Source organism: Corvus kubaryi, unplaced genomic scaffold (assembly GCF_017639235.1).
Source record: "Corvus kubaryi isolate FWS band 111438036 unplaced genomic scaffold, C.kubaryi_AGA036_p1.0 split1-131, whole genome shotgun sequence".
Lineage (NCBI taxonomy): Eukaryota > Metazoa > Chordata > Aves > Passeriformes > Corvidae > Corvus > Corvus kubaryi.
In genome coordinates this window covers 13,664,295-13,686,591 of record NW_024582073.1, presented here as the reverse complement: position 1 = coordinate 13,686,591, position 22,297 = coordinate 13,664,295, and the positions used below count along the sequence as shown (strand labels likewise).

The following is a 22,297-nucleotide window of genomic DNA, read 5'->3' as shown; positions in this document are numbered from 1 at the left end:
GCCACCTCACCTTGGGTATGCACACACATGGAGGGGTGCTGATGTGTGCAAGCACTTCAGGTGGGTACACTTAGGACAGACGTCTGCAGCTGGAAGAATGACCCATGTGGGAAAGCAACCAGACACCAGCGGCTATAAAGCTGAGATATTACAGCTAGGAAAACAACACTGCTGACACTGGTAACTGAAAAAGAGTCTGGGAGATTAATTGTGTGGGTCATTCAAGGCCATCATTAGTCCCTCCAGAGAATGAGAGGTCTGGTTCTTGGTAAATTTGGAGATTCTGATTAAGTGGTCTTCTACTGCTGCAATGAGCTGCCCTGTGATGGATACGAATATTGCCTGAGAACACCACAAATAGCCTTCCGCTATTAGTAAAATTACTTCTTACCAAGTCATATTAAGTTACCCCTCCTGGATGTGAGTCAGAGGTATAATACCTGAGAGGCAACTGCTAAAGCTGTTAAGATGTCTTGACCATGTGTAACAGGTGATTTGAATAAATTACATTGAGCCATAGCTTAGTGTAAAGCTTATGGGCTTTCTTCACCATGTGCAGCAGTACCTTGCCAGGGGAGGCTTGTCACACTGTACTGGCAGGAATGTTTGAAGCTACACTTACTCAGCCTCTGTAACTTTTAATTAAAACCCAGTTTTAGGACACCCCATTGGGTAATTTTTGAGCAAGAGTAATTAATGAGATGTTCGGTCAATGAAAATGTTTCCACAGAGACACTATAGACACCATCACAGAAGGTGTTTTGGGGGTCAAAAACTCAAGGTGGAAGGACCACTCAGCCAGATCATCCACAAAGGTAAAACATAACCCCTCGGTGTGTTAGTGCATTTGTAGGGCAGTGAATATTTGGGAGATGTGGTAGGATACAGTAGCCAGGTCTGTTCCTCTGGGGTAGTCCCCATACTCACCCCATCAATGTGGCGGAGCTGTAGGGTCTTGAGGACACCCTGGTTCTTGGGGGGTTGGACACCAGGCATGGGGGCTGGCTCAGGCACAGGGCAGAATGCAGAAGGAGATCAGTTCAGTCATAGATTTAAGCCAAAATGTCAGATAGATGAGTTTTTTACAAAATGCTCTGTTCCTCAGTAGACAGTGAACACTTACTGCTTTCACATCAAATTTAGCATTTAAAAGGCTTAGGAGCCTTTTAAAATCAACAAGGGAGACAGGATGGCAGAATTCCTGTAGCGTACATAGAGCATCTTCAACAAAGCAAACTCTGCTTAATGGAGACTATCACAGAGCTGAGAATGGATTTCACATCTAACCAGTAGAAAGGGCCATTTCAGCACCATCTATTGACATGTCCTGGCAATTCTCCTAGTTTCAAATCCCAGAGGAATTAAAAATTGCCTCACCTGGGCCAGGTGCCTTGTGCACCTCAGGCAGAGGCATTTACTTCAGTCTCTGTAGGGCACAATTTTCAAAGCCTACCTCTGCCTGAATGTGCATGTTGTATGACAGGCAGTTCTTAGTCTTAGGCCTGCAAATGACTAGTAGGATAACTGGTGCTGGGTAAGATATCGCAAGCAGTCAAAATGTTGTTTATTTTTAAATAATCACATGTATTTCCATATGTGGAAAAAAGAAAATTAAGTAGAAATGAAAAATAATGAAGTAGTCCTCAAAATGTTACTTTATACCTATTGGATTACAAGCAAATGCCATTCAAGACAAGCTGGAAAACTTTTCTTTCTGCTAAAAGTTTCAAGCAGCTTTTCATCTCAAAAAGCATGAGAATAATTATCCTAGAGAAATAAAGTATCTGAAATAACTAAATCAAGGTTCCTGGGGCACAGCTGGGGAGGCTTAAAAGCAAAATAAAGTTATTGAAAACAGCTGAAAAGTGACTGAAGAAAAACAGCTTTTGCTAGGAGCAGTCAGCTTCAGGCTTGCTGGTATGAGCCAGAAGCAGCTCTGTGTTTGTGTGCTTGGAGTTTTGTTCATGGTAGGCAGGGCTGCTCCTGGAGACACATAGTCTGAGACTGTGGCTGTTTACTGAGGAGGTAAGTGTTCAAATTTATTATAATTTGGTGTATGTTACTTGGTCTGAACCCACAGTATTATAGCGGGAAGGAACAAGGTTTCTATTCAGAGTATTTTCTTGAACCAGAGGAGATGTGGGGGAAGGAATTTTTTTTTCTTGGGACATGTCAACAATGTTCTGAAGGATGTACTCGTTGAGGATATTTTTGTTGATTTTTATTGCAGTAGTGTTATTCTTTTCTTTCTCTTCCCGAGTCATGAGCTAACTTGCATGGAGGTTTTGAATGCAGTCAAAACTTGCTCTGCTGGCTGTGTGGTGGGCATGATGGGAAAATACCAGCTGATTCTTTATTATGTCTGTAGGAGAGAAAAACATCCAGTCTTTCTGCAAAAATATCCCATTTCTATCAGAAACTGTCCTGCTGGTTGTGTATGATATTTCCTCTGAAGTCAAATGTTCAAGGGCACAATCTAATTCTTCACTTTTTTTATCGGTGGGACACAAACCTTGAGGATACGCAGTTATGTGTGCTTCCAGCAAACAGAGGTCTTGAAGGAGGACACTGAGAGAGTGATTCTATGTTCTGATTCTAAGGGAGGTAAAATAAATTTGTCTTGTAATGTAGGTTATGCACCTCACGAGTTTACACCACCTGTGCCAATTAATGTATGCTGGTGTGGACTACCCTTCAGTGGCTGAGATGTATTCTGGGGCTGGTGGCACAGAAGCTTTGGCAAAGTATGGAAAATTTATAGGGTATAAGCAGCAGACCACAGTCCAGCCATGTCCTGGACCAGTTATGGATGTTCAAAGTCTGAGATGCTTCCTGTGGCATTGCCACCCAACATCAGCAATCTAACACAGCTTATGAACTTGAGCTGCGTTCAAGAACTTGCAGTCTGGACTTCACCCAGAGCCTGAAAGGGAACAGTTATCTCCTCACTAAAGAGCAGAGGTCAACTTTCTAATAGCATCTGGGATAGTCCTTGCAAGGATGATTCATTCTTGAAGTACTCGGTCTTGACTTATGCTACACATAAGCTTCTAGGGGAATATTCTAAGCTCTTCTGTGCTGTTATAAACAAAGTCACTGTAATTATCAGAGAAATGCAACCAAGACCCAGAGAACTGCTCTTTTCTTTCTGTATAGAAGAGTGATGGAGACTTTAAAAGGCTTTGGAATACTCTCAGGACTCCAGTGACTGTAGGGTTTGGTGTTTTCTGTATGTCCTTGTTCCTTTTATTTCTCCATTGCTTCAATTTACTCAGTCAAACAAAAATGGCTTTCTTTTACAGTTAGCCTCAATTTACAGCACAAAACTCTGGGTTTGTTTGTTGTGCTGCTTTTGGCTGAGTTAATTTTCTTTACAGTAGCTGGTATGGGGTCATGTTTTGGATTTTTGCAGAAAACAGTGTTAATAATATGGAAATTGCATTATTGCCAAGCAGTGCCTACGCAGCATAAAAGCCTTTTCTGCTCCCTACCCCATCCCACCAGCGAGGAAGCTGGGGGTGCACAATGAGTTGAGAGGTCACACAGCTGGGACAGCTGACCCCAACTGACCCAAGGGAGATTCCATCATACTGAGCACATACAGCTGGGGGAAGAAGGAAAGGGAGACATTTGGAGGGATGATGTTTGTCTTGCCGAGTCACTGTTATATGTGATGGAGCCCTGCTGTCCCGGGGATGTCTGAACACCTCCCTGCCCATGGGAAGCATGAAAGAATTCCTTGTTTTGCTTTGCCTGTATGCATGACTTTTGCTTTACCTGTTAAACTGTCTTTATCTCAACACACAAGTTTCTTCACTTTTATTCTTTCAATTTTCTCCTCTCATCCTGGAGGAGTGTGTGTGAACGAGTGGCTGTGTGGGGCTTAGTCACCTCCTGGGGTTAACCCATATCATGTGTCAAGGAGATCAAGGGTGAGATAAATATCTAAAATATTTTAGATCAATTATTCTTTAGTGAAGGAGCATTAATATTGTGTATCTTCAAAAACTGCATCTTGAACTTCTTTGTCCTAGGCATGTGTTTGTTGACACTAGTGTAAGCATTTAAATGTTTGAAAGCAAACCCTTTCATTGGATTAAGTGAAAGAATCAATTGCAGGTATCTTACACATTTGCAGAAGGGGCCTTCATTAAACCCAGACTCCCATCATCACCCTTTCAAATAGTTCTGGAATTATATGAGGCAGGTACACAAAGCACAGGGTAGATATCTAAATTTCTGCTTTCATCTGCAAGTGGTGGTGGCGGCATAAGTGGGTTCCTGGGGAATTTTAATGTTACTGTTTTTGTAGGCAGAGTTATGGCCATCAAAATTATTTCATCTGAAGGAGGGATTTTTTTTTTTTTTTTTTAATGCACATACCCTTAACATGCATTTAATGGCATCAGAGAAGAATCTAAATATTCCTGGCATAATGGCATTAGGGCACAAGTTAAATAGGCAGGGGAGGCGGCAGTGGTTTGCAGGCTAATCTGGTGCTTTCTTGTTTTCTGCCTCTTTCTTGCTAACTGAATTATCACATGTGGTACCAAAGCTCTCTTGGAAAGGTGCATAGGGTATTTTATTATTAGAAACCACCTTGTTCAGCATTTCAATCTGTCATATCAACAACAGAGTGTAACCAACTCTGTCATAAACTATTCCTCTGTGGGGCTGATAGTATCCAAGTGCCAAGGATATCCTATCCATTGGCACTGGATATTCAAGATATGAAAAAGAAGCTTTTTAAACTCCTTTTAACATTTCAAAGACACAGAGGGTATGTTTGCAGAGCACACTAATGTAGTGCCATGCAGGATAGATGAATTTGCCCTAGGAGAGCCCAAAAAACAGGCTGGGCAGCAACACTGCTGCCTGATAGCCTCTGACCCCTGGCACAAAGAGCTCACGCCTGCACTCACCATGGTTATCGCTGCATGGCTGTCACTCCTCTGGTGGATTTCGGCCTCTGTAAGGACATGCTTTTAATCAGTGTAGGTTTACTATTTAATCACTTTTAATCCTCTTAATTTGAATTGGGTATCTGAAGAATGTGGCAATTACTCTAGGCTTTGAAATATTTGGATTCATGTCTCTACTTTATGGCAGCTTTTCAGGTCAGTAAAATAACTCTTAAATACTGGCCTATTAGTGTTTCTGAAGGCTGCTGGTGATTTTATAAAAAACTTACTGATTGGGGTCAGACACAGCTGATTAGTAAAGGCTTAAAAAGATGCAGAGGAAAAATTTCTAATCACAGAATGGGTAAGGTTGGAAGAGACTAAATTTGGTTTGTTATATGGTCCAAGCTCCATGCTCAGGCAGGGTCATCCTAGAGTACCTGGTGCAGGATTACATTCAGACAGTTCTTGAATATCTACATTGACAGAAATTCCAAGACCTCTCTGGGCAACCTGTTCCAGTACTCTGTCATTCACAGAGTAAAGAAGTTCTTCCTCATGTCCAGGTAGCACTTCCTGGGCATCAGTTTCTGCCCGTTGCCTCTTGTCCTGTTGCTTGGCACCACTGAGCAGAGCCTGGCTCCATCCTCCTGACACCCTCCCTTCAGATACTGAAAGACATTGATGAGGTCCCTTCTCAGCTGGGTCTTCTTGAGGCTGAACTGACCCAGCTCACTCAGCCTGTCCTCCTAACAGAGGTGTTCCAGCCCCTTAATCATCCTCACAGCCCTCTGCTGGACCTGTTCCAGGAGCTCCATGTCTCTCTTGTGCTGCGGAGCCCAGAACTGGACACAGCACTCCAGGTGCACCTCACCAGGGCTGAGTAGAGGGGCAGGATCACTTCATTCAATCTGTTGGCAATGTTTAATGCACCCCAGGGTACCATTGGCCCTCTTGGCCACAAGGGCACTGCTGGTTCATGGACTGCTTGTTGTCCACCAGGATCCCCAGGTCTTTCTCTACAGAGCTGCTCTCCAGCACGTCAGCCCCCAGTCTGTGCTGGTGCATGGGGTTATTCTTCCCCAGGTGCAGGACCCTGTATTTTCCTTTGTTGAATTTTAGATGGTTCTTCTCTCCCCATCTCTCCAGCCTGTCAAGGCAAGAGACGGTGTTGAAAGCCTTGCTGAAGTTGAGGTAGAAAACATCCTCTTCTTTCCCTTCATCCATCCAGGTAGCTGTTTCATCACAGAATGCAAGCAGGTTGGCCAAGCATGATTTATCTTAAGTGAGTCCATGCTGACTATTCCTGATCACCTTCGTGTCATCCATGTGGATAGAGATGGCCTCCAGAATGAGGTGCTCCATCATTTCTCCAGGGACTGAGGTGAGGCTGACTGGCTGGTAGTTTCCTGGGTCCTCCTCCTTGTCCTTTTTGAAGACTGGGGTGATGTTTGCTTTCTTGCAGTCCTCAGACACCTCTCCTGACCTCTATGACCTTTCAAACATGACCATAAGCAGCCTTGCTATGGTGTCTGCCAGCTCTCTCAGCACTCATGGATGTGTTCTGTCAGGGCCCATGGACTTGTTGATGTCAGGTTTACCTGGGTGTTCTGTAACTCATTTTTCCTTGACCAAGGAAAATCTCCTTTCCATCATTCCCTCACCCTGGTCTCATGGGTCAGAGATTCCTGAGGGCTGGTCTTGTCAGTGAAGGCTGATGCAAAGAAGGTGTTAGGTAACTCTGCTTTCTCTGCATGCTTTGTTACTTAAGTCCCCCTCCATTTAGTGACAGGCCCACATCATCCTTTGCTTTTCCTTTTGTTACTGATGTATTTGAAGAAGCTTTTATTTTCCTTGACATCCTTGGCCAGATTTAATATCAGATGGGCCTTGGCCTTCCTGGTCTCAGTCCTATTTACTCTGAAAATATCCCTGTATTCATTCAGAGTGGCTCAACCCTGCTTCCATCTCAAGTGTGTTTCCTGCTTACACTTGAGTAATGACAGGAGTTCTTTAAACATCCACACAGGTCTCTTCACACCCTTGCCTGACTTCTTGCTCATTGGGATGCACTGTTCTTGAGTCTGGAGGAAGTGATCCTTGAATATCACCCAGCTCTCTAGTGCCTGTTTCCATGGGTTTCTTCTTGGAAGATCCTTGAAGAGGCTGAAGCTAGCTCTCGTGATGTCTGTGGTTGCAACCTTGCTTCCTGCCCCATTTCGTCTTTGCCCGATACTGAACTCCTAATCTCATGGCCACTGCAGCCAAAGCTGCCCCCAGCCTTCACATCTCCAACCTTGGAGGCCTTCCCTGTTTGTTAGCATGAGGTTGATAGCATGAATAGCACACTATTCCTTGTGGGATGCTCCACTACCTGTGTCAGGAAGTTGTCATCAGTGCTTTCCAGGAACCTCCTGGACAGACTGTTTGTGGTTTGCTCTGTTGCTCCTCCAGCTGATGTCAGTGTAGCTAAACTCACTCACAAGAACCAGTGCTTGTGATTTTGAGCCTACTTACAGCTGCCAGTAGAAGGCCTCACCCACTTCCTTCTCCTGATCAGGCTGCCTGATTCTGTACAACTTCTAACATTTGTTTAATGAACTAGCCTAGAGTTTTCTGCATTAGAGTAGGTGTATCTGGGTATCCCCTACTGTTATTATAACCAACTGAACTGCAAAGGTTAACTTGTTTTCTGGGACTAGCATACTGTATTTTTATTGGAAAGGCTGTCTATGTGCAACTGGACCTGGCTTGGAAGAGCAATGCAGCACTCATGAGAGAGAGGAGCCTCTAAACCTTGCCACCTAGGTAGAAGACAGAGTTGATATGGGACAAGGAGGCAGGGACAGTGTTATTGCCACTACAAACTCTGCAGAGCAGAAGGGGAAAACTACAATTTGGTCTTCATGAAACAAGATAAAACATGAATGGAGGCTTTAATTTCTCATTCCAGTTAGTCAGTACTGGTGTGTTTTGGAAAAGCTGTGTTCTACAAACATGTGCCAAGCACACCTCTCTCAAGAAAGCAAGCCTTCAAACCAGCTCTGAACACAGTGGGCCTGCTGGAAGGCTCACACTGATAAACAGGCTGGTGAAATTGGAAGGACTAATCTCAGCTGTTGCTTGGGGGTGGAATGGAGCCTCATGGCCTGTAAGAGAGGCAAACAGTCTTGGTTTGTCTGCACAACTAAACTGAACAAGGTCTGGAGGATATGCTTAGGCACTGGGTCGTGATTATCTCAGCTATTTGGGGGTGTGCTGCTTGACCTAGCTCAAGCCCATTTGAGAAGAATCCTCCTAGACAATGGCTGGGCACCATTTGGGGACTTTATGGACCAAGACTGGTCCCAAGAAGCAGCAGATGAGGTAACTGGGTTCACAGGAAGGGTTTAACTCATCACAAAGACAGCAGAGCTTGACCTTGGTTAGTTTATTAATACAAATCTATCTAGGGAGATTTGCTTATAACTTGCAGAATTACTTGCTGTGTAAATCCATTACTCAGGCCATGCTGTAATGAACAGATAGATAATGCCAAGCAAGTATCTCAGTTCCTGCCTTGGCAGACTGTCAAAAAAGGGTGCTAGGTTTGCTAATGGACTTGTGCTTTTTTCTGTTCACCTGGCAGAACCGATAAGAGCAAATGGCAATGCTGTGCATTAGAAGCTATCTAGACAGTTCATGAGTGATTAAGAAGGGGCCAGTGCGGACAAACAAAAGAAACAACAGAAATCAGAAAATGCAGACTGGGAAGGGAAGCAAGGTCAACAAATACGTTAGCAGAAAGATCACTGAACACAGTTATAAACAAACCTGTTACAGCCAGTTTTCTTCTAAGGCGTTATTAACATGCCCAAAGGTGGATGGGTATCTGATAGCACTTGTCAAACAACCCAAGTCCCTGAAGTCAACAGGCACTCAGCATTGTTGGTGCAATTTCAGTTTGGAACATTGGTGCTTCAGAATATCTGATCTGCTGCAGGTGATTTGGTTTCTGCTCAGTTGTGTTTCTTGGGGTTTTTTCTCGTTTACTTTAACTGGTACATAAGCATATACTGCAATAATGCAAGTGATCTTTTCCTTTCCATTTTGGTTACTCATTTCCCCTGATCTGGTCTGATTTTGATGCTCACTGATCTGTACGTGGCTGCTTTTACACAGACACCTTCTACTTTGGCCTAGACTCATTGTTACTTTCCTTACTGCAAATATAATTTAGTCTCCTGGCATAGGAATTAGGTATTTAGATAAATATCGAGGCTGTGCTGCATTTCCAACACACCTATATTCCAGATGCTGGGTTTTTTTAATTTACAATTTTCTGTTGATTATTCAGGGATTATTCCTGTCACCTACATCTTAGAAGACAGCATAGGAAATTGCTCCATGCTCAGATTCCCTTTGACATTCTCTAGTTTTCTTACCCTTGGGCTTTTTCTTAAAGAATCCAGCCTTTTGTTTTCTTCCTACATCCCAGTCTTTTAATCCAGTTCACACATTTATGGCAGGAAGGAGAGGGTGTAGGGATGGAATTCCTCTGACAGAGCTTATTCAACTTGTTTCATACCTTTGTGCTACCTTTCATCCATGATAAGGATCAACAGCCAGTGTTAAATAGTCCATTAGTCAATGGGGGCAGCTTACACAGACAAGAATCTGCTATAAATCAATTCTCCTCACAGATAATCCATGTTTCACATATGGTTTTTAAAGATCATCTATGCTTTTCCAGTAGCTCAAACACAAAAATACCAGCAAGGGGTATGTTTATAATATGTAATCAGCATACCAGGACTAATTCGCAAGTATTGTCCCCTCTATCACAAAGTAAGATTTCTATTGCAAGGTCTTAATATGGAACTTTAAGTCTCTCCTCATGCCTATTTATTGGAATGCAAAGCTCTTCACTCTATGGTCTGGGAAGCAACACCATGCAGTCAGTGGTCAGTTGCCCACATATGGATGCCTCCCACCTTCAGTGCTGTCCTGCTACTACCACAGTGTGCAATTCAGAGTTGAACAAACTTTTCAGCATAGTTGCAAATTCTCTCATAACTGGTTTGAATTGTTTCCTTCATAAACCTGTAGTTAAGTACTCAGAACTGCTCAACATTGACTTCTTATTTTTAGCTTATCTTCACCTGATTCTTCCTTCTTCCCATGGCACTTTGATACATTGCATGTAGCAACTTCTCTCCCTTGTCACTGTCTGTAAGACAAATTCATTTAGCTGGTGTAAACTGCATTCATTTCAGATAATTTGGCACCTACTTTTTAAATAACCCCTCCAAAATTCCTTGTTGTCTGTACTAGAGATGATTCTGAGCAGAACCAAGGGAGATCAAAAAGTGGTCATCACTTACACACTGCCTTATGCGTGACCTGTGTTGTTCAGATGGCTGGACTTCTATCAAATACATGTAAACAAAGTATATAGGGCATTTTAGCTCTACAACTGTGATTTATTATTTCCTTATTCCCACCCTGAACACTCAGCATGGGCTGCGGAAACAATAAACTTCGGTGAACATGTTTCAATTTAAGAAAAATAATTTTTGATACAGCAACTCTTTTCCCCTTTTCTCCCTGCTTTCCTTGTGGGTGTCGTAGAACTATGTAGCTGCTTTGCTTAAATAACCATCCTTTCTCTCTGGGAATTGGCTGATTCTCTAGGTTGTCAAGTAATAGCCCCCTGGATCTTATGAGAAGTGAAGGATAATAATGTAACTGTTATTATTTTAGCCTTCAGGATTGCCAGTTTGTTGTGAAGAGTTGCTTATCTTAACATACTTTGGTACAACTTCTGATGTAATTGGTAACAATAAACAAAGATGGAACTATTAACTGCTGGTGTCATGAAATATATTGCAGCTTCAGCAATTGCCTTCTGAAATACAGATGTGAAATCGTGTTTCTGATAGAACTCTTCAAATTAGTTAATTACTAGAGTTCAGAACATGGGCTTTAGAGAGGAAAACAGAGTGAGCCTGAGTGCTAATGCTTAACTCTGACCTGTATGTACACAATATAAACCACTGCTGCTCTGAGAACTCCTGGATTGCAACACATGGGTTGCAATCACACCACCACTGACAAACTCTCATGGGATTAATATTTCACCAGGGGCTTCAGTTTTGCTACATGTGACATTTGTAGCAAAATACACCTTTCACATGTGGCTAATTATAAGCAAGATTTGTCTTAAGCATGTCCACATAGTTTTTTGTGAATATCTAACTGTGCACGTCATTTGGTACCTAACCTAACACCATGCCTACGTTGGGACATTTGTCTACTTGTCTTCAAGGGCTACACTTGACTTTCTGCAATGCTTCTGTGTTTACCATCTAAACCTGCTCCAGTTTTAATACAGGTGCACAGTTTTCTTTTATTAGGTGATAAAAATACAGTTGAGAGGGCTCTTGAAATAGCCATATCTTTGCATTAAGGAATTTGATATAGTTAAATTTAGCTGCATACATTTTTGCAACTCAAAATAGACTCAAAAATAATGGGGACCATTTGCAATGGATATCAAAAACACATAATCTAGCCCCAGTGAGTACAACAGTTTAGTATGTAAAAGTCAGGCTCCTTTGTAACACATTAAAATACCAACCTATACATAGAACAAAATATGTATCTACAACTGTACTGAGAACAAAAAGTACTCCTTGCACAGTTCTTGATCAAATAAATAAAAAACTCATTAACGTGGCACATAATTTACTTTCTCAGTGGGAGGGGGAGGAGCTTCAACATCTTCATTTTTATTTCATGACTTGTCAATGGAACCACTGCCTCAAAGCATCAACTCTTAATACTTTTGAGTTTTCACGTTTCTGCAAGTGAAACGTGTCCCGATGATATGTGTGTATAGACATTTATATAGAAATATAAAAATCTCTCTTGAAGGTCAGAGCTTTTTTTCCTTTTAAATGATTCCTTTCTTACTGAAACCTCCTATGTCTTGCTTGAAAAACAAAACTGTTACAGGTTTGCTCTGTGAGAAGACTGTATTCCTCAATGAAAGTAAAAGCTGATTGTCTCATTTGAAGATAAGAAAACAGGCATGTAAATAATAATCTTGAGAGATTGCAACAGCAGGATACTATTTCATCAAAGAGGTGCCTTAAAAGAAATTCCTCCACATACAGCTTGAATTAGAAAAATATTTTTATTTATAAGAGTAAATAATGTAGTGCAATGCGAGTGGATTCAACCCTCGGTAATGCATAGATTGATGCAATTTATAGTCTGTGATCTACATCATTTTGCAGAGGTGCCTGCACACCTGTTGTAAAGGTTAGACCTTCCCTACAGCCACTTTACAGACAGCTTTAAATCAGATAAAAGGCATTTGCACTCCATACATGTTATCCATATTTCCCATCCAACATTTATCAAATAAACTGTCACTTAACTAGGTGTCTTTTAGCATTACTGTAGAACATGAAATAAATCCTTGCTAGTGTTATCTGTGGAAGAATCCAAAACCAAATTTCTGTTCACTTTGTGGCCCCTGATCACACTTAAATATTCTTTTATTTACTCATTAGGGGAGCTCCTTTCTCTAATCAGTGGCTCTTGGTAGGAAGGGAAACGTTTTGTTGTGTCCACCAGGGAACTGTGGACGCTTGTAAAACTTTGACTAAAACTTAGCCAGCAGCACTAATATGTTATGATCATATTGCAAATATTCCTGGTGTGTTTTCTTTCAAAACAAAATGCTTTTCACATTAAAAAATTAGCATGGAATATAAAATGCCAAAAACCTCATTGTTACCATTGCATGTACTGAAGTCCTGACTGGTTTCCATGGAACTGTTGGTGACTGGGTTTTGCTTTTATGTAATTTCCATGATTCAAACTTGGAATTTCACCACTAAATAAGCTAAAATGTGGTAAAAGCAATTTAATAAGAGATTAGACATGTAAATAGAACTTCATTAAAACCTGTAGGATGTTTGCTTATTTTTCAATTAAGCAAAGACTTCGCAGGTTTCCTTCCAGGTCCTTCCATAACATACAGTATGATCACGTGTTGGGTATAGTGAGAGAATCTGCATCATCTGTTTGGAGTTAAAAAAATTATAGGGACAGTTTTCCTCTGCAGTGGAGAAGTCAGATCAGTGACCTTCCCTACAACTTCAGCTGTTCGCCTGCATTATTAATGCCATGTACAGGGTTGGTTGCCAGTTCTTAGATTCGCAGTTGTTCATATCCCACCTTCCCAATGGATGTCAAGAAAACTACACTTCAGCTTGTAACAAGAGGATTCTGAGGGTTTGACTCCTGCTGTGATAAATCATTTGAAAGAGTAGGTTCATCTTGCTGTAATCTGGTAGCATGCTCGTTATCATTCACTAAGGAAGAAGGGACGTCATCTGACAATGGTTCTGATCTTCTTCCAGCAGAATTATGGGCTTCAGAAAAACATCAAAAGAAATTATTTTAAAAACCCCACTGTGTCTAGGGAGTCTATTAATTAATATTTAAATATTATGTGGATGTAAAATTACATATAAAGATAATATTCAAAGGTTTGGAAATACTGAAAGAAAAATATCTATAACTATATACTTTATACATATGTTGTGTGATTTCCAAGTAACATAAATTAATAGCTAGTAAGAAAACAAAGCAGGCTTTCAGAATTATTTCCATATTCAGCATATTATTCACAGTTACATGTCTTAATTCAAATAATATTTTCAGATTTAATGGTATTGGGTTTTTGACAACCTACACCTATAGGAAATAAATGTGAAAGTAATTTTTTTGATGTTTTGTTATGGAAATACATCAGAACCTTGTTTTCTGACATACACTTAAGTTGCCTACTGGGGTTAAAACACAACATCAAAAAACGTATGTAGTGGAAGAAATTCTTTTCATAACTGATAATATTCACTTCACAATTTCCTGATCGAGTCTTGTGATCTGAAACGAAATGCTTGATTGAAGCAGGAAATGCTTTTTAAATGATGATTCATTATTTTTCATGTGATGGTAGGGGTTTTCTCCCCTTTCCTCAGCAATGTAGTTTTGTCTTTGATATCTCTTTCAATATGGTAGAAAACATGATGGCACTTTTAACAGACTGAAGTCAGGCACTTGATCTTCTATTTGTTAATATTCTTTGTGCCATCAAAAGAGACAGAGGCAAACTTTCTGTTCTGAGACAGAGCCAAACTTTCTGTTTTAAGACAGGAGGAGGAGTCTGCAACTCCTGACTGCATCTATTTCCTGATTCTGTTACTGGTGTGAAGAATCTGAAGTGACTCTTCTTAAGTTACTCCAATGTACCAGCTCTTGGAACCTCACTTCTTCTCCCACCTTGCATCTGAAGTGATCCAGTCATATCAAACAGGCAAGACACTTTGATTGCATATTGCAGAGACAACATAAGTAATCAAACTCATATAATTCCTGTAATAGTACTGCATGTTGAGAGATGGGGAACAATCTCATGCAGTTAATATTTTTATTAAGAATCTCCTTTATCAAGGGAAATTTTTCAGAAACCAATGGGTTTAAAGTTATGCCTTTCTTCATCTACCCCTTCTTAATGATAAAAAAGTTACTTGTGTGTCAAAGAAGCTACTGCTCAGAGGTACTTCTATCACATCTAGAATTCAGCTTTTATTGTTGATGGTCTTATTGAAATAAAAAGATCACTCCTCTTTCTTCAGTTTTACTATGACACATACTTACCAGATAAAGACTGAAAAGACTGCACTGCAAATGCAACAAGAATAGATAAAAGAAAGGTTCCCATGAAGTAGATCTGTGACAGGAATTTTAAAAACAGAGTTAGAGCAGTGCAAAGCCAAGGTCATGTTCCAAATGAACTGTGCATGTAATAAAGGAGCACTACATACCAGAGTAGAGTGTAAAACATTGTTCCAGAGAACTCTCATGTAAAAATAAAGCAATGCTAATGAACATGGACTGATTGATTCTTGGTTACTATTATTCCAGCACCTACAACAAGAACATTAAAACAACCAATTAATCCTCCTCCACAATTTTGTGGCATCAATCATCTGGGAATCTCAAGTGGGTTTGTGGAACCAGTAAGCCAGAAAAACAAACAAATATCATCATCCCTATCTCACAGATGGTGAAGTAAAAATTCAGAAAAATGCCATCTTAAACTTATTAAGTACAGAATACCTTACCCTAGAAGTGTATTTTTTATTTTCTTACTAGTCAACAATGGGTCTAAGCATCCAGGCTATACGTGCAAAGCAGTCACAGTTCAAGTTCTAACTAATGTGAGTTAACAGCAGAAGGACTTGATTTAAAATTAGACGTACAAAATTTAGTTGTCCACACAGAATGCTGGTGCTAAACCTCCTTTAAGAGACAATGCATATGACAGAATGAAGTCCAAGCTTGCAGAGTGTTCTAGCTGACTAGCACAAGGTCCCTGCCTCCTGTGGGGTGAGCTGAGCAGCTTTCTCAGTCCATCAAATAGGACTTCACTTACTAGGGGAGTTTAGACAGCTAAATCACAGGCACCTCTTTTAAGCTTCAATTGATTCTTTTCTACAAAGCTAAGGAGGGAGTGGTGGGGTATCTATATCAATATATACATTTTCTATATAAATTTTGTTATAAATATACATATAATTTAGTTATTAAGTCATAGATTGTGTACATGTATATATATACATATATATCAATACATAAAATTACGTGCCCTTTTGGACAAAAGTGTATGGTGGTGGGAAAATCCTTCAGCACTGTCAGCTCTGGAATTACTCTCACAGCAATGCAGGACTGGATTCAGCCCAAGTGAAGGCAGAATTCAAACTCAAGTTTACAATCCCAGATAGTCCAGAACCCCTATGTATCTGACTGGTAGTTTCACGTGGAGAGGAAGTAATTTAGGGTACAAGTTCAGGCTAACTGCAGTGAAGAGCAATTTCAACAGATTGTTGGTGAATAGACAAATGAGGTTTTTATGCTGATATCATCTCCACTTTTGTGGGGTCACACAACACTCGGTAGCAAAACAGATGATAAACCACTCACTCTTGATTCATAGCCTTGTGTATTAACCATTATCTCCTCCTTCTTTAAATATTTGAAAGGCAATTCCACAAGTCCACCAAATATTGTGCAGGCTTTGTATTCCCACTGTGCTTTCCAACACCTGTTGCTTAACCTGGGTAAAGGAAACCCATGTTCTGTAGTGGAACCCGAGCAGAGTAGGTGGTTTGTGCATGAATAGTGCTGGCACAGGTTGTTCAGGCAGCAGACCTGTAAAGCTTCTCCGGTGTCTAATATTCTGTGCCACAATATCTGTGCCAGGCTGGAACATATTTGCAGAATCAATAGAAAAGATTGCTATTATCCCAGTTACATATTTTTAAATTCTGTGTTATATTATGCTACATTTATAACTGAAATTCTGGTTTGTACTGCACACAAATTGCCAGCGCCTAACTTAGGAACGTAAATATATTTGAACTGAAAAAGACCTCCCTGATTATTGAATCTAGTCCCTGCTATTTCAGGGAACCACATATAATCAGGTCTCTTTAACAGGCATAAACTGAAATATATTTAGGGAATTTAAGAATTTCAAGTATGTTGACCTTAACCTGCCTTAAATCATAAAAGTGAACAAAGTTAATAATTACAGGATTTGCTGCCCTCCAGAGGAAATGCTACTCACATGGAAAACCAGAAAATGCTGATTAAAGGTAAAAAAGACTCACCTGTAATACAGTTCCTGAAGAAGTGATGTATTACTAGAATGCAATGCTTGATCAATTTCCAAGTGATCCAGAATGTAGGAAGGTATGGAGTTGCCCTCTTCTATGACAAGGGCCAGATTAAAGAAACCCTAACAGTAAAAAAACCATGCATTGCTGTTCAAACATTCAATTTTTGTATCTGTATTTAAGCACCAAGTATCTGAATAATTGTAACTGTCTTCCCTAAATTTGTTTAGTATAATGTGATATTCACCGAATAATTATGAGAGCCCTTTCTCCGAAGGGCTTTCAGTGTACTGAAAAGTACAGTGTACCTGTACTCAGGTAAACACTGAAAATGCAAAAGAAGCATTCAGATGTTGTGACACTGTTTTCTTAGCTCGTATCTTTTTCTTATTTTTAGTTACTCTTTAAGCACAGTCACCGTATCAAACTGTAATATTTTATCTCCTAGGGAAATACAGACTGAAAGCAGAAATTGATTTCTGTTCTGTTACTGTTCAATTCCCCTTCACCTAGCTCTACAGATCAACAGCATCTGAATAGAGAAATTGAGAGCAGAAGTCTCCTCCAGACAATTTAAGTCCTTAATTTTACGGTTCTGCCTATTCGCACAAGTCTTAGGCAACCCTGTGTCTCTTCAGAGTCATGAAGATGAACACACAAGACATCTTCCACAATTCCCCATCACTTTGACTTTCATACTTTAAAGTAACTATTCATGCATCCCTTCTTTCCTTTGCTAGTTTAGCAGTAATGTTTTGTCCCAATAACCTCAAAACAGAACCCACCTATGCTACCTCTGATAAGTTCACACACAAGCCATGGTCTGGGGATATTGCCATAGGGACAGGGCAAACAGAATATTGCACCCGGGACACTTCAGGAGGGCTTGAGAACAGGAAACTCAGTTGTGAAACAGTCCATGTCTTTAATTATTCTTTAATTATAAAATTAATGTGTATTCTTTAATTATAAAACATTTTAAGATGAAACCTTTGTTAGCGAGCAAAATTCACCCTGGGATTCACTCAATATACCAAGGGAAATGGACCAGTCTTCTTTTTTATATCCTAAAATGGCAGAGGATAGGACTGGAATACAACCCAGCAGTCTATTAGTTCTTCTTCTTGCAAAAATACCAAGGTCATAACTGAGTCAATTGTGCCAAGGTAAGGTAGCACTGCAGTAGGCCATTTAGATTACAAAGCAGCCTAATTCTAGGACCACTAATCTCTGCTAAGTTTATCTTCTATTATAAAACAGCAACTACTGACTCACAGGGTATATTGAAATAATTGTAACTTATTCTGGCAGGTTCCTTCGGTGCAGATGAGGCCAAGCAGAAGAACGAGTCACAGCTAAATTCCCAGACTGTTCTACACTATGATGTTTTGCCACAACTGCAGACCCACCTGTGAATCTCCCTCCAAGGCAGCCTGTGCATACATCCGCATGGAGAGCTCAAGGTCTTTAGACTGGTTCCGGTAACCATAGTAGTAGAAATCGCCCATCTTCAAATAAGCTGTGGAAGAAATGAGCAGAAGATCATTTAGACTATTTGTAGCAATAGAATTAACCAACTATTAATGTGATGGAGAAGTTAATAGTAATTCTATTTAAAGCACAATATTAAAAAACAAACACACTCGTCCTCTCTGGTTGTCTCTGTGGCTACTTTATATCAGCCTCCCACTGAAAATATTGATCCTGGATGAAATCTCTCATTGTTTCTCTTTAATGAATTTAGTGAATGACATTGCCTTTACAAAAACTGAGACTTAAGAGTCTCTATATTGCATTCCTTCTTCACTTGCTGAATCTGTCTTTGGGCAACCTGAAGCCTTATTAGTCAGATTAGCCCTACTAAGTTAAAGAGGCTTAAAACCATGCCATTTATGTGTTTGCTCTGTACCCGACACTATGGTGGCTGAACCTTCCCCAAAAGTTAGAGGACATTGCTGCTGATAATTTTATTAGTTTCAAATCCAACTCAGCCCTGGACAATGGTAGGGATACAGTTTTCCTGGTCTAGAAGGAAGCGATGCCCAGCAAATATTTTACAAATGTCTTTCTGGGACATTGTACAGTAATGAAATGCATCAAAAGAGAGGGCATTGACCCAGACAGGAGCAAGCATGATGTTGCACTAATCTGTGCTAATGAATTTAAAAACTCCTATGACCGTGTCTACATTTATCTGACCTAAGCTTTCCTCAAACGGTTTGAAACTGTTCTATACTTTGCCTTGTGCGTCTATAGCAGCTACCTAGAAATCCCACATGTTTTTACAGTGGACTGAAATGGAATGACATTCCCATCCTATGAGTCTGACCTTCAAAAGTTTTTCTAATGTAAGATCGTACCAGTGGATCTACCAAAGGGTCAACCAAGCTACACCTTGCTAAGGTGTCTACAAGCTCCTCAGGAAAACCAACAGTGTTTGTCAGCTCCTGTGGCTTCAGGCTATATCCACGTGCTATTCAGTTTCCACACATTTAAATGCTCCACACTATGTATTTATTTAAATAGCATGAATTATTTTTACACTCCACTTTTCCACAAGAATGTTACAAATTACTTCAATGTTCTTGTGAGACAATCAGATATTTTCAAATATTCAGTAAAGCTTTCAGAGGCACCAAAATGACTTAGCTATTGAAGTCATAGATGAAGTAGAATTTAAGGCCTGAGGAATGTAACTTATTTGCAAACAGACCTTTTTTTTTTAACAGAGAATCCTTTAGTTCTCCAAGGTAAGCTCAACCAATGTTGATAAACTCTGTACCCTAAGAGAAAAACTAGTAATAAATTAGATAAGGAATCCCTTAGCCTTTATTAGTTTCTCATGACTCAATTATGATATGGAAGTATATTTGCTTTTGGATTTTCCCTTTGATAAACCAAACAGCATGAGCTCCTAGAGTCTACTGCTTTTTTTCCTTAAACTTTCAGTCAACTGCTTAGACTCCTAAATATCTAGCCCTTCCTCAGGGCTTAGCTTTTTTATTTTATTTTATTAAAATTGTATCCATTTAATGTCATAAAAAGGAAATTTTTGGAAAACGTGTGCTGAAATACAACACTTTAATCACCTTTTCTCTCCTGATATTCCTATCAAAACATGAAAAAGGAAATGTATGATTAGCAGGAATTAATCTTCCCTCAAGTTGCTTACTCACATAGAAGTTGTGACAAACACAGTTTTTGAAATTTTAAAAAAAGTAAAATTAAAATTCAGAAAGAATTCCTTATACATACCAAATGACGGAGCATTGACTTGAGAAACAGAGAAATTGTAGTATCTCCAGACACAATCAGTTGCTAGGTATTTTCTTGCTAGGTCCTATAAAGAAAAGAATTGATTCATTCATATCTCAGGTAAGAGACTAGGATCACATGATTATTAACAAGTGCTCCTTTCAGGATAATGAGTTGTGAATACATTTACTCACTGGTCTTTCTTCACAGATGTGTGCTAAATTTGACTGTGACACTTCAATCCCAGTTTCAGCTGCTAAAATATAATGCAGCAGAGCTTCATGCCTAATGTTAGATAAAATAAATGAATGAAAAACCTTACAAAAATAACATGCATTTTAGTTACAGTTAAAAAAACCCCAAAAGCACTAAATTAATTTATAAAATTGCCTACAAGCAAAATTTTGGTACAAAGTTTAAGAGCAAGAGGCTGGGAAACCCGTGCAACAGCGACATGTAGAGGCAATCCTTGGTGTAACCAGCCATGCTGGATCTTGTGAATTTGCAGCCTTTTCCCTCTTGCATTGAAGCTCGACTGGCTCCAGTGTGCATTTACTGTAAGTGCCAGACTGATGGGAAAGAAGATCTGATACTAAGCCCAATTCTCTATTATAATGTTTCAGATAAAATATTCTTAAAAGACTCTACTTAAAAAAAAAATCTGCAATTAACTTAGCTGTGTATGTATCTGTCTAACATTCATCTGAGTGTTTCTTTGGTATGCTTTACCTGTTATTTATGTGACTTGTTTTTTCTTGTCTTTTTAGACTGAGCTTTTTGAAACAGGATTTGTCTCTCCATATACTTGAATGTATGACTAGAACAACAGTCTCTGTCCCTCTAAGGACTCTATGCATCTCACTGACTGTAAAGCAAGTAGTAAAATTTAATACTATGTTTGCAGTATAGCAATTCAGTATTCTGATACTAGACAAGAGCGCCCCCCATGTTCTCCGCCACTCATCTACTCTATAATATGAAGACTGTGCATGCAAAATTAAGAGGAAGTCTTTAAAATCATGTGTGTAGTTTCAAAATCCCAAGATAATAAAAAACCCCACTTGGTGTACTTTTTTCCTTCTGAAGTTTCCTATTAAAGATTAATGATGCCAATGATTTTCTCCACAACACAAAGGCAAAACTATGGCAAGTTTCAGGGTTCAGTGGCTTGTTTAACTGGAAGCACATATGGTCAAATATACATTTGACTTCAAGAGTAGCTGCTTAAGCAAAGCAACTTTAAATCAAATTGTGAAAGTTGTCCTTACAGAACTAGCAGGTGTAACCTCCTGTTATCCAGCTGTTTCTGCATGATTACAAATTATTCCTTGTACTTTCCCTGTGAAAACATCTAGCGAAAGAGAGACCTGGGACTACAGAAGGAGTTCAGGGGAAAGCGGGGAAATCGGTTCATCTGATCCTTAAGTCTCAAAGGGCAACTAAGAAAAGAAATTACATTTACGACATTTAAATCATTCTTTGAAGATCAAACTACCATGACAGAGAGATGTGTGAAACGTGTCTGCAACAATGACTGAAGAACACATATTACTTGGTCTGACTGGCAGTGCAATAATTCACACCTATGCAACTTACACCCTGGCATTTCAAGTAGGACTCCAGCAGATTTTCCCTCCTAGCTGTTGAGCCCAGACTTTCTGGAATCTTAATGCTCTACCTGTCATCTACCTGTGAAATGCAAAGTGAGCTGGGCAAAGTCACAGGCACAACAGAACACGCTACAAAAATGTCAACATATTTTTTCAGTGTTGAAAAGTGAGCTCAGGTCTAAGGAGAAATGTCTGTGATGGACTGAGTAAAAAAAGACACTTCTTCCAGGAATGCATTACTCCAGAACGGTCCACTGAAAGTTTCTTGTAGATCTCCTTAGCCTGAAGCACTAATTCAGTACTTACAGGGGGAAGCTGCAGGACAAATGAGCCATTGTTTTAATCACATATGACAGTCTGATGTTTGCACACACAGTATCTGATGCTCATGCCTACAGAGGCTGCAAAGGTGGAGCATTAACCTGGACACTATTTTGAAACCTCTTGACAGGCTCATTGGATATTACAGCCTCCAATTATGCTTACACAAAAGATACTACTAACCATTCACAGAAAAACGAATAAATCTAATCCAGCAGCCTGAGTTTTCATGACACAGAATTATACAGAAGAGAAAAAGCAACGTATGAGATTTGTAACACAGAGAATAGTAGAAGTGAAAGGTGTTCCTCTGGTTAATCCAGTGCACGTTATACAAATATTATGGGATGAGAACCACAGACAGTTGATACAACTATTCCACACTACAAACTCCTTTTCATTTCATTCTGTCAGAGCTGTTGAATTCCATTTTGGGTCAACTCCTCCTTCCCTTTATCTCAATGGATGTTTT

The 22,297-nt window shown here is 39.8% G+C and overlaps 1 protein-coding gene and 1 long non-coding RNA gene across 2 annotated transcripts in view; one reads left to right on the top strand and one right to left on the bottom strand.

Annotated features, from left to right (window-relative positions):
• Positions 1-612: 612 nt before the first annotated feature.
• LOC121676511 lies at positions 613-18,290 on the top strand. The gene is made up of 4 exons (XR_006020490.1): positions 613-815; positions 14,111-14,312; positions 16,558-16,618; positions 17,951-18,290. It is a non-coding gene; the product is annotated as an uncharacterized LOC121676511 (long non-coding RNA).
• SEL1L3 (SEL1L family member 3) overlaps positions 12,060-22,297 on the bottom strand; it is a 36,362-nt gene continuing 26,124 nt past the window's right edge. The window contains exons 18-24 of the mRNA XM_042053125.1: positions 20,089-20,179; positions 19,895-19,979; positions 18,049-18,158; positions 16,634-16,761; positions 14,786-14,888; positions 14,619-14,691; positions 12,060-13,327 (exon numbers count right to left, since the gene is read on the bottom strand). Coding sequence (XP_041909059.1) covers positions 13,161-13,327; positions 14,619-14,691; positions 14,786-14,888; positions 16,634-16,761; positions 18,049-18,158; positions 19,895-19,979; positions 20,089-20,179 — 757 coding nt within the window. The 3' untranslated portion in view covers positions 12,060-13,160. The remainder of the gene's footprint in view (positions 13,328-14,618; positions 14,692-14,785; positions 14,889-16,633; positions 16,762-18,048; positions 18,159-19,894; positions 19,980-20,088; positions 20,180-22,297) is intronic.